At 61.7% G+C, this 11,681-nt stretch overlaps 2 protein-coding genes across 5 annotated transcripts in view; one reads left to right on the forward strand and one right to left on the reverse strand.

Moving 5' to 3' along the window:
* LOC133103196 (NADPH--cytochrome P450 reductase) overlaps nt 1–4,536 on the forward strand; it is a 62,657-nt gene extending 58,121 nt beyond the window's left edge. The window contains exons 9-16 of one of the 2 annotated variants that reach the window (XM_061208532.1): nt 206–322; nt 428–546; nt 2,440–2,621; nt 2,762–2,911; nt 3,261–3,531; nt 3,615–3,760; nt 3,836–3,921; nt 4,026–4,536. In XM_061208532.1, coding sequence (XP_061064515.1) covers nt 206–322; nt 428–546; nt 2,440–2,621; nt 2,762–2,911; nt 3,261–3,531; nt 3,615–3,760; nt 3,836–3,921; nt 4,026–4,170 — 1,216 coding nt within the window. In that variant the 3' untranslated portion in view covers nt 4,171–4,536. The remainder of the gene's footprint in view (nt 1–205; nt 323–427; nt 547–2,439; nt 2,622–2,761; nt 2,912–3,260; nt 3,532–3,614; nt 3,761–3,835; nt 3,922–4,025) is intronic. The other variant, XM_061208531.1, reaches the window with a different exon arrangement.
* A 311-nt stretch (nt 4,537–4,847) lies between these two features.
* TMEM120A (transmembrane protein 120A) lies at nt 4,848–10,602 on the reverse strand. Of its 3 annotated transcripts, none has more exons than XM_061208534.1 (12): nt 10,401–10,602; nt 8,658–8,776; nt 8,283–8,399; nt 6,587–6,646; nt 6,278–6,373; nt 6,111–6,200; nt 5,830–5,895; nt 5,670–5,731; nt 5,471–5,563; nt 5,283–5,347; nt 5,122–5,190; nt 4,848–4,972 (listed from the first exon to the last, which is right to left on the reverse strand). In XM_061208534.1, exons 1-12 carry the CDS (start codon nt 10,479–10,481, stop codon nt 4,934–4,936), a joined length of 957 nt encoding a protein of 318 aa, XP_061064517.1. In that variant the 5' UTR covers nt 10,482–10,602; the 3' UTR covers nt 4,848–4,933. The 3 variants fall into 3 exon arrangements, with proteins under 3 accessions (XP_061064517.1, XP_061064516.1, XP_061064518.1); XM_061208533.1 differs by having other exon boundaries at nt 4,848–5,047; nt 10,401–10,601; XM_061208535.1 differs by lacking the exon at nt 5,122–5,190.
* Nucleotides 10,603–11,681: the final 1,079 nt, after the last annotated feature.

The following is an 11,681-nucleotide window of genomic DNA, read 5'->3' on the forward strand; positions in this document are numbered from 1 at the left end:
CCTAGCTCTACTCCCTTGCGGGGTGCCGGGAGCGCCGCTGTGGATTAGGCTGGGAAAGCCCATTACCTAATTGGAGAGGTTTCCTCATGACCCTTGGAGGCCAGCTCTGATGTTTCCTGTGTCCTGTGTGGCCAGAAGTGTCCCTTGGGGTGGGAAGATTCAGACTGAAGGCCTGGCCAGTCACTGAGCTGCTCTCCCCACCCAGCCCCTTCGATGCCAAGAACCCCTTCTTGGCTGTCGTCACCACCAACCGGAAGCTGAACCAGGGAACTGAGCGACACCTCATGCACCTGGAATTAGACATCTCAGACTCCAAAATCAGGTATCAGCTGCTGCCACCCCCACCCCCTCAAACCTTTCACTCAGGCCTCCTGTTTGGGTGCAGAGCTGTCTTCCACCCTCCTCCTGAGCCTCGCATCTACCCCAGGTATGAATCTGGGGACCACGTGGCTGTTTACCCAGCCAACGACTCTGCCCTGGTCAACCAGCTCGGCGAGATCCTGGGTGCCGACCTGGACGTTATCATGTCCCTGAACAATCTTGACGGTGAGTCCTGGGATCCAGGCCTCCCTACCTACCTGGGCCTGAGGTGGCTGGTGGAATGGGCCCCTTGGCAAGGTCCATAGGTTGAGCTGCTGCTTAGGGCTAAAGCCTGGTGCCCTAGAAGCCCTCATAACCAAGACCCCAGTTACAGGTTGTAGAACAAACTCGGGGTCAGGGGAAAAGGTAGCTGCAGGGGCTGGCGCTCTCCCTTTTGGAGTTCCCCCATCCCCTCACTGCCATACTCCCTTGAGGGAGTGTGGGTGCCTGGAGACAGAGCCAGCCCCGTGTCCTACAGGGAAGAGAGCCACAACTGGCCACTGAAGGCCCTCTCTGGCTCCAAGGTCTCCTCACCTGTGAACCCAGGGATCCGAGTCAACAATCCTGACGGCCCTCCAGGTCCATTCAGGGTGCTCAGAGTGCAAGGGGCACTACCGTGGGGCAGGGCTGCCCGGCCTGTGAATGCCCCCAGTGCCCCCACTGTCCACTGACCTGGGGCCCAGCTCGGCCTGGCCCTGCCCCGCTCGCTCTTGTCCTCAGTGACCTGAGCCTGGGCTGCTCCTTCTCAGCAGCTCCAGAGTCAGCCTTGAGAGGAGCTGCGTGAAAGGGGGCTGATTTCTATCAGAATTCATCGTGCCGGCAGTGGACGCACGGGAGTGCACGCGTGGGCCTTTCTTGCACTGGGGGGCATGGCTCTGGTGCCATCCGAGGCAGGACCTTGCTGGGGGTCAGGAGGGGTGTTGGTGCTCACTCTCCCCCAGGAGACTCTGGGCCCCTGTGAAGAGCCGTTCACTGCCAAGAGCTGCTTAGAGAGAGGGCTGCGGAGGCTCAGAACCAGAGGCACAAGTGGGGCTGTAGAGGAAGTGCCCGCAGCTGCCCCTGTCGTGCAAGGCCTGAGCCCTGCTCTCTGGGCTCACACAAGAGGGTGCCTGGGTGCAGGGAACACCTGCTGCTTGATGTGGGTGCTGGGTACACGAGGACTTTCAGTTCATGAAAATCCATCAAGCATTGCACTGTGACTTGTACACTGTACGTAGGTCATACTTCAGTACCAAGTTCAAACCCCTCCTAAAAATAGACCCAAACCCCTAAAGGCCGAGCCGTCCTGGGCCAGGCCCTCTCCTCTCCATGTGGCTCAGTAGCCTCGCGGTTCCACGGGGCTCATTTGTGCACAGGAATAAACGCCCCTGCAGTCATGCCTCTAAGAGATGGAGTTGCTTCTGGGTCCAGTCCAGCTCTAGCCTGCTTGTGGGGAGCTGTCAGTAAAGCCAGCCTGTTGACTGTGGTAATGGAAGGCCCCTGGCAAGGGCTGGCGGGGGGTCTGTGCCAGCAGCTGCCCCTGAGTATACAGGATGCTGCCCCCAGAGCTTGGCCCTTGGGTGACCCATGCACAGACCTCCACGTGTGTCCAAGCATAAAAACTGACCTGGAGGGAGCTCTGCTTTCTCCCTTTCTCCAGCTGAAGGCCCAGTATTGGCATCGCACAGTCATGAGCCTGGAGCCCCCCCACGGTGGACCAGGTCCAGCCCGCAGGCAGGCAGGACACACTTGGGGAGCTCCCCCTCTGCAGCCCTCTCTCTGAGCAGCTCTTGGCGGGGGAAGGGTCCCCGAAGGGGCTGATTCTCCTGGGTGGGGCCAGTGACTGCCAGGCCTACCCCGGCAATACCCTGCCTCTGATGAAGACTGCCTGTCCAATGTGAAGCGTGAGGGTGGCCGAAGCCTGAGGCTTTGCCCCCAAAGTCAGGGAAGGACCAGAAAGAGCTGCTCTTGCTTCCAGTGCTCCCTGGGCTGCCTGCTTCCTGAGAGCAGGCCTGAGGCTTTGCCCACCCCATCCCGTGGCACCGCGCCCATCCCGGGGGCGGCCACTAACCCCGAACCCTGCCTGCCCTCTCCTTACAGAAGACTCCAACAAGAAGCACCCCTTCCCCTGCCCCACCTCCTACCGCACGGCCCTCACCTACTACCTGGATATCACCAACCCGCCACGCACCAACGTGCTCTACGAGCTGGCCCAGTACGCCTCAGAGCCCTCGGAGCAGGAGCAGCTGCGCAAGATGGTCTCCTCCTCGGGCGAGGGCAAGGTGGGCCTGCCACTCGCACCCCAGCACCCGCCACCGCGGCTCCCAGCCGGCACCCCCAGGCCATTCTCCAAGCTGCCTGGGCCCAACTTCAGCCCTGTCCCCTAGGTCCCTGTGTCTCACCTATGTCTGCATCTCCCCAGGAGCTGTACCTGAGCTGGGTGGTCGAGGCTCGAAGGCACATCCTGGCCATCCTGCAGGACTACTCGTCCCTGCGGCCCCCCATCGACCACTTGTGTGAGCTGCTGCCTCGTCTCCAGGCCCGCTACTACTCCATCGCCTCGTCCTCCAAGGTGTGGGCTCCAGGCCTGCCCGCTTATAGAAGACATAGTGTTGGCTCCTTGGAGGGGCCGGGGTCCCTGGGCCACAGCCCCAGCTCTGCCCCCCGTGCCCAGGGCAGTTCACTTGAGACTCCTGGGCTGTGTGTCCAGTAGGCTGGACTGTAAGACTGCAAACTGCTCTCCGGCCCCAGTGCCGAGAGCCAGTCGGGAGAGCTGCCAAGAAGGGGCCTTTGAACAGGTTTGGGCGCCACGAAGGGTGTAAAGAGGCGCTGAGCAGGGACCCCCCGCGGCAGGGTGGGTGGCAGGAGGGAGGGGGGCCTCCGGCACCGCCACGCTCACTCCGACCCTGCCACCCCGCCAGGTCCACCCCAACTCCGTGCACATCTGTGCCGTGGCTGTGGAGTATGAGACCCAGTCTGGCCGCGTTAACAAGGGCGTGGCCACCAGCTGGCTGCGGGCCAAGGAGCCCGCCGGGGAGAACGGCCGCAGGGCCCTGGTGCCCATGTTCGTGCGCAAGTCCCAGTTCCGCCTGCCCTTCAAGGCCACCGTGCCTGTCATCATGGTGGGCCCCGGCACCGGGGTTGCCCCCTTCATAGGCTTCATCCAGGAGCGGGCCTGGCTGAGGCAGCAGGGTGAGTGTATGGGCCCTGGGCGGGCGGGCGGGCAGCAGGGCTGGGACTGGGGTTCCACATCCCCCTGACTGCTGCCGCCCCAGGCAAGGAGGTGGGGGAGACGCTGCTCTACTACGGCTGCCGCCGCTCTGACGAGGACTACCTGTACCGCGAGGAGCTGGCCAAGTTCCACCGGGACGGCGCCCTCACCCAGCTCAACGTGGCCTTCTCCCGGGAGCAGCCCCAGAAGGTGAGGCCGCGGGCAGGCCCCCGCGGGGCGGAGGGCGGTGTGAGCAGCCCTCCTCACAGGCGCCCCCACCCCAAGGTCTACGTGCAGCACTTGCTGAAGAGGGACGGGGAGCATCTGTGGAAGCTGATCCACGACGGGGGCGCCCACATCTACGTCTGTGGGTGAGTGAGGGTAGAGGCGAGGCGGGGCGGGGACAGGGCCTACCTGCCTGTGGGGGACGGGGGCCCCTGCCCGGCCCCCAGCGCCACCTCCTTCCCGCCCCCAGGGACGCTCGGAACATGGCGAGGGACGTGCAGAACACCTTCTACGACATCGTGGCCGAGCAGGGGGCCATGGAGCACGCCCAGGCCGTGGACTATGTCAAGAAGCTGATGACCAAGGGCCGCTACTCCCTGGACGTGTGGAGCTAGGAGTCACCCGGGCCCGCCTTGATTTGCTCCTCACGTCCTACAGACTTGCTCCCCCATGTAATCGCTTTCCTCACTCCCTTCTGCCAGTCGCCTGGGTGGGTTCTGCTGGGCCCTGCCACAGGAGGCAGGCCCAGTGACTGACAGAGACTGCTCCAGGCCTGAGGTGTACCCTCGGACCTGCCGGCCCCAGGGGGCGTGGCTAAGGGTGACTGGGCCGATGCTCCGTGAACACCTCGGGCCCTCGGTGGCTGAACAGAAGGGGCTCCTCCTCTCAGCTGAGTGGGGCCTGGCCCCTCCCCGTGATTTTCAATGAGTGTAAATAATTTTAAATAACCTCTGGCCCTTGGAATAAAGTTGTTTTCTGTATTTGCCTGGTATTGCTTGCATAGATCTGGGGCCTCCACCTGGGTCTCCTTAACTCAGACCCCAGAGAGACCTCAGGAACCCCCAGACCCCACGCTGTTGGCGGCACAGAGCCCCCAGACCCGTCTTACCAGCAGGAGAACACACACCGAGCCTCTCTGAGCCTCTCGCCCTTTATTGAGGCCACTGGCCCCCGGCTCCCGCAGGCAGGGACACAGGCCCGGGTCTTCCTCTCCAGCGCCGCCTTCAGGGCCCACAGAGCCCACAAAACCCAGGGGAGAGCAGACAGACCCTCCCGGACGAGAGGAGCCCCCACCCCCTCAACACGTGGCGTTCAGAAGCCCCTTCCAGGCCGGGGGTGCCGTAGAGAGCTGTGCCAGCAGGCAGGGAAGGCCCAGCCTCATTCTTTCTTGCTCCCATGCTGCTGGTGGTGGAACTTCTGGTGTACAACCCGCAGGGTAGTGAAGAAATTGCCGAGGAAGAGGAGGAGGAAGGGGAAGCCACACATGAGCACCTGGGGGAGGAATCGGGGTCAGGACAGAAGCCAGGCCCGGCCCTCCCGGCATCCTCTCCAGGGGCCCGGCTCACCTGCCACTCCTTGCACTCGGGGTCCCGGGCCAGGTTGAACAATGTCAGCGCATTAAAAAGCTGCCAGAACTGGGAGGGAGGGCGGTTTTTACACACAGTCCCTGCTCGAATCAGAGCCGGGGACGGACAGCCCGATGGACAGGGACACAGGTACAACTTACGTGTCCAAAGAAGAGGAAGGGCAGCAGGAAGGTGAGGCCCCGCCACATCCAGGACTGGAAGCCCTCTGCGGGGGGCACAACCAGGACAGAGACGACCCCATCACTCAGACCCAGGTCAAGAGGAAAGGACTTTGCCCTTCCAGCTCCCCCGTCAGGATTCCAGAGAGGGGCGGCCACGCCCGACTCACCCACAGTGAGGTCCATGGTGTGCCTCTCGCCCAGGGCCCGCAGGCGGTACAGACAGCCGCTCTGGTAGTAATACTGGAGGAACTGCACAAAGCCTGGAGGGCAGGGGGACATCAGGACTGGGCTGGAGTCCCAAGTCCCTTTCCCGCCACTCCCGAGGGGGGCCAGTCCTAAGCTCAGCAGGACCTCTGAGACACTCACTCTGGTACATGGAGAAGGACAGGAACTGGTTCCGGAACTTCTGGTACATGAGGCCGTCGGGCCTAAGGCAGAGAGCAGAGGGAGGGGTCGGGGCTCGGGGAGGCCACCTCTCCCTGCCCCGGCTCCCCCGGAGACCCTGGGACCAAGCTGGCCCACTCACCATGTCAGCATGACTCCTGACAGGAACGTGGACACGTAATGATGGAAAACCCACCAGCCTTTGATCCTGCATCAGGAAGCCACCGTCACTCCTGTTCCCTCAGCCCCCAGGATCAGTGCTCCGGGACAGGAAGTGGGAAGACACCAGTACCCCAGCCAGTTCCCGCTTCTCAGAGGGCCACGACACCCGCCGCCCCCCCGCCCCCCACCGCTTTCTAGGGCAGCTCCAGTGTCACCCCCCCCACCCCCATCCCCAGGAGCCGGGCTCCGGCCCGCGCCTACCGGGAGCCATTGTTGATGAGGATGCTCTCACGGATGGTCAGGGTGCAGTAATACCAGACCAGCAGGAAGTTGAAGGCAGCGTCTGTCACCCTAGGGAGGGGTACAGAAGGTTAGTGCCAGAGCCTGGAGAGAGCACAGGGTCCAGCCCCGTGCAGCAGGACACCCACCTGGAGTTGAGGAGGAAGCGGCAGGTGAAGGAGATGAGGATGAGGATGATGGTGAGGTAGAGCTTGAACTTCTCGTACTCGTCTTTGTAGGCAAACCTGCGGGGGGGGGGGTACACACTCGTGGGACACGCTGGGATGCTGGCAGGGCCCACCCACGCCTCTGGACACACTGCTGTGGTGGCATGGGGCCAGCATGGGGGAGCAGCCCCTGAACCCCAAGCTTAGCCAGGGAAGCTGGGGCAGACTGGAAGGGACCTGGGGCAGGGGACGGGGAGTAGGGTTGAGACCCCGCCCACGACAACAAATTACTTAGCCTGCTTGCTCAGGAGTGTCACGTTGACATTGCCCAGAACCAGGCTCAGATACAACCTGGGGGAGGGAACACCAGGTGAGGAGAGGTAGCCTTCACCCCAAGTCCACTGCAGCAACCCACACCTGTGACCACACCACCCTCCTCCCAACCCAAAAGGGCCTCCTCGGAAACCCTGGCTATATTCTGACCCCCGAGGGCCCAGCCTCCCACCCACAAGGACCCTCTCCCTCACTGACGCTCCCAGGCCCTCCTGACCCTGGTCTCCCTTCCCGAGCCAGCTGAGTCACCAAGCCCTCCTCCATTAACACGGAACCACTTTCTTGCCAATCCTTGCATTGCCATCACCCCACCATCTAAGCTTGTCTCGTCCTCTGCCAGAGGAACTCCGTGAGGTGACTGAAAGTTACAGTCGTATTAAGCAGCTGCTCCCATATGGGCTCTTGTTCACACTCGAGCCGTATGCACAGGCTCAGAGGGGTTCAGGGACTTGCCTGAGGCAGTGAAGAGATTATGGGGCACAGCTGGAACTGGGACCAGGCTGCCTCTCAGCATCGCCACGGGCTCCCTCTCCCATTCTCAGCAGTGGCCTTGTCCAACCCTCTCCCAAATCCTCCATCCTGTCTCCCTCCGGGCAGGTGACATCTCCCCTGCCTGCCTTCTCACCCTCATCTCTGCAACCCCCCTCATCCCAGACAACAAGGGCCTACACCCACCCTTTCCCACCTCCCCGGGGACTTCCCTCCATTGCTTAGTGCACCTCTTCTGGGTCTCTCCCTCTGCTGGCCCACCTCTCAGCAGGTAAATATGCTCAAGTCTTTCCTATGTACAAAGTTACACATACACCCAAACAAAAGCCACTCCTCAACTCTCATGCCAAGTTCTAGTCACTGGTTTCTAGTTACCAGTTTCTCCTTCCACTCACAGCCAAGCTTCTGAAGCACGGCCTAAACTTGGCTGTCTCCTCAGCTCTTCTGTCATCCCCAATATCAACTTCCACCCCTACCCTCCTGTGAAGCGGTTCTCTCCAAGGTCACCCTGACTTCCAGGAAACATTTCCCCTTCTGTATTGCATTTGACTGCCTCCCATGCTGCCCCGGGCCAACTGATCTGAGGCTACTGGCCAGTCCTTCCTTCCTTGCCTTCTGGGACACGCTCTCTCCCAGTTGTCTTGCTGCCTGCAGTCTCTGCGGGATTGTTTTCCCTAAGCCTAGGCTTCTGCCATGTCCTCTGCTGTGACTGCAGCTGATCTAAGTGCATGATTGACCTGTCACTCTCCCCTGCCCACTGGGCCGGAGGGAAGCTCTGCAGGCTGGCTCCCCCTCTGGTCTCATTGCAACCTCTTACCTCCTACTGTGAGCTATGGCCATGACACCTACTATTTCTGCCTTCCCAGGTCCGCCTGGCTCACTCCTCTTTATCCTTATGACTCAGCTCAGGCATCACCTACTCCAGGAGGCTTTCTCCGACCTCCCAAGTGGTTAGGTACCCCTCACTGTGCTCCCCCCATTCCCTATACTTCCCCCACAAAGTACTCATTGCAGTGAGCTGTCACTAACTCAGGCTGTCCCTGAGACAGGACTGTGTCTGACTGGTCAGCCCAGAGTGGGTGCAGGAAACCAAGCAGAGGAAGACGGTGCTTCAGGCCTCCCTCTCAGAAATGGCTGTGAACTGAGCTTGGGGGAGGAATCTCACCCATTCTGCTTGGGCAAGTAGGCCTCCATATCAAAGAAAAGGCCTTGTCGCTCCTTGATCTGGTTTTCCAGCTCCTGCGCAGCTTTCTCGGCCTCTGACGGGAGGGAGGGTTTACATCTGCAGGTGCGGCCACAGAAACCAGAGTCAGAACAGGGGACCCCCACGTGTGATATCACACCTGACACCTGCGCGGCAGGAGAGCAAATGCAACCCAGAGAGGGGAAAGGCCATGCCCAGGGACATCTGGGAGTCAGTGCCAGCTCTCTACCCCACCAGGTCAGACAGCCACCCCCAGTCCGAGGCCACAGGGTATGGGGGGGTGGGTACGATGAGGTATGGGAGGGCATGAGGGAGTATCTGAGGACAGGTCCTAACTTCTTCAGGACAAGGGCCAGCTCCTGGAGCTGCTTCTTCTGCCGAGTGATGGAGCTAGTACAGTTGTTCTGCAGCTTGGTCAGCTCCTCCAGCTTCAGGCGGTACAGCCGGTGGGTCTCCTGAGAACCAGGTCAGGGTAAGGCTCAGGATGGCTAGGGGGCTCCCGAGCCAGAGCCTGCTGGGAAGGAGGTGGGGCATGGACTCCTCCAGGGCTCCTTGGGAGGGTCTCAGCAGGAAAGGAGACAGCCAGCTGTGCCAGCCCAGGGAACTTCCTGAGGGTACTCTCTCTCCAAGGCACGCAAGGAGGCAGGGGTCTCCCTGTAAGCCCAGAAGCCCCCACAGTACCCCTCTCCCAGAAACAGAGGAGTTCTCTGAAGGTTTTCTTAGTCTCAGCCCATCTACTAGTTGTTCCCACCCCTCTCTGGCCTATCCTGAATCTGGATTCTAGGCTCATGGGTCTACCTTCTGGACCAAGCAGGCTACCTAAAGCCATCCCTGGCCCTCTCAGATCCTCCTGCCTAGATAGCCTGCAAGTGCACGGGAAGATGAGGCTGTCCAAGATGGCTGCTGCTCTGGCACTCCCAGCATCTTCCTCCCAGAGTAAAGGTCATCAGGCTTTAGCCCTTGGACCTCTTGCTATAAGACCATTCCTCTACCCTTCCCCCAACACCTTTGACCCAAGGCTTCCCAGAGCACTTTGCCCCAGTGGGTAAGTCTTGAGAAGGAACAGCCTAGAGATGGGGCAAGGGGCAGTGTGAGGAAGGTCAGGCAGGGGCTGAGGCCAGGACAGTGGTGACCAGGCTGGGAAGCACTAATGGTAGCAGCTTGGCCAGGCCAGGGGCAGTCAGGCTTCAACGTGGACAGGAAAGGGCTGGAACCAGTCCAGGAGAGGCAAAGTCCTGATCAAGTGCCCAGCTGACCTGGGCTCTACCCTGCGTGGGTCTTGTTTCTCATGCCCAGGAGGGGCCACCTCAGCCTACCCCCAGCCACCACACTCTCCTGTCTGCCTTTCCAGAGAACAGCACAGTGGCCCATACCAGCCAGATCCAGACAGATTCCTCCCTTGGCTTCCCACTGGTCTCAGAGAGATTCCAATCCCTGTCGAGCCCGTGAGGTCTCTTGGCAGGGTCTGGCCCACCCACTTTTCCCCTCACTCTCTGCAGCAGCCACGTGGTCCTGTCTCGGTGGGAGCTGTCCTTCACCCTGGATGGGCCCCGCCCCCATCCAGGGACTTCACCTAAACACCACTTCCCCCGACCTAGGCCAGGCTGCCTCCCGGACTGCTCCCCAGCCACACTCAGCCCAGACCGCGCGGCTCGAGGGCGGGGAAGGCGCTGCTCGCCGATCCGGCCCGGCCGGCGCCCACGGCGCATTTGCTCAGTGACTGACACAAGACTGGCCCCGGTCAGCTCGGACTCTCCTGGGATGGGACCGGGTCGGAGTCGGGGCCTCTTTCCGAGGCCTCAGAGGGAAGCCGGAGGTCCGCCTGGGTCAGTGGGGTCACTCCGGGGTCGCGGCGGCCGCGCGGGGAAGAGGTACCGCCGCCGAACATTCATTTGAGGCCGAGAGGAGGGTCCAACCGGGGACACCAAGACCCGGGGCCTCGCCGCCGTCGGGAGCGACACCAGGGTCCCCGACCCCTGACCCCGAGCTCCCCGCTGCCCGACCCGGGGCTACCCGACCCTTGACCCAGAGCCAGATAGACATGGCTCGGAACCAATAGGGGCCCGCATCAGCACTTACCTGGATGCCGTGGAAGTCCTGCTGGAGCTCCTCCCAGTCCCGCAGGCAGTCGCCCAACGGGCCCGGAGGCGGGGGATGCATTGCTGCCGGGCCGTGAGCCGGACGAGGCGAGAGTCGAGGACAGAGCCGCAACCCCGGCGGGCCCGAGGCGCCTCCGCCTCCTCCGCCTCCTCCGCCGCCTCCGCCCCCGTCAGCTTCCGGGCTCGAGCCGCTGCGACCACCAATGCGGAAAAGCCTGGAGCGGCGAGCGCGCTGGCCCCGCCCCCTGTCTGAGCCAATCCGGGACAGGGGCGGGGCCGGGGCTGGACCACGTGCTCCGAGGGCCGCTCGCCCGGCTGCTCCCAGCTTGGAGGGCGGTGGCAGCCCCCAACCGGGGCACTCCCGGTGGCGCCAACTGTGTGGTGCAGCCAGCAGTGTCCTTGCCTGTCAGGCAGGGAATAAACCAAGGCCCAGGGAGGTGCCACCTGCCTCAAACACTTTCTCCCTTGGGAAGCTGCTCTTTGGCAGGGAGGGAATTCCGAGCCTCTTATCTCGCTTGGATTTTTACAAGGGCCCCTTTACTGTCTCCCTGTCTCCAAGTTCACCGCTAGTGTCCCTTCCCACAGCCACCAGACTGCCCTGACTGAAACACAAGGCGAATCCCCACCATGTCCCTGCTGAAAACTTTCCAATGGCTCTGCCCTTCCTGCCAGGAGGTCCCTAAGCCATCGCTCTGCAGCCATCCCAGGCTCTGTTCCAGTTCAAGTCCCAACTAAAGCCTGCTCTGCCTGAAAAGCCCTTACCCCTCTGGCAAAACCCCACTCTTTGAGGGCGTGGGCTCCTGTTGGGGCACGGGGGAGTGCTACTCTAACCCTCTGCAAAGAGTCCTAGGAGGCAACATGGCGTTCACCTGTATGACCTCAGCCCTGCCCAGGTGTCAGGGAATGTTTGCTGGATGAACATGGACCGACATGTTAAATTCTCCATCAGTCCCCTTGTCTCCTGACTCCAGGCTCGTTCTGTGGGCGCTGCCAGCACTCAGAAGCACAGTCACAGGAAAATTCCTTTTTAGACCTGAGGAATTTCTAGAAACCTGGTTGTGAGGGATGGGAGGGTGAGAATCTCTTCTTGGTGAACACAGCCAGGCAAAAATGAGTGAGGAGCAAGGAAAGGACATCTGTACAGGTGATGGAGCAGTAGGGAGTGCTGAAACTGGGGATGAGGCAAGGGTATGCCCTTGTGCCAGGAGCCTCTCAAAGCTGTGAAGCCTGCGGCCTGAGCCAAGGCTGAGCTTGGCATCTC

The sequence above is a fragment of the Eubalaena glacialis genome, chromosome 13 (assembly GCF_028564815.1).
Source record: "Eubalaena glacialis isolate mEubGla1 chromosome 13, mEubGla1.1.hap2.+ XY, whole genome shotgun sequence".
In the NCBI taxonomy this organism is placed as follows: domain Eukaryota; kingdom Metazoa; phylum Chordata; class Mammalia; order Artiodactyla; family Balaenidae; genus Eubalaena; species Eubalaena glacialis.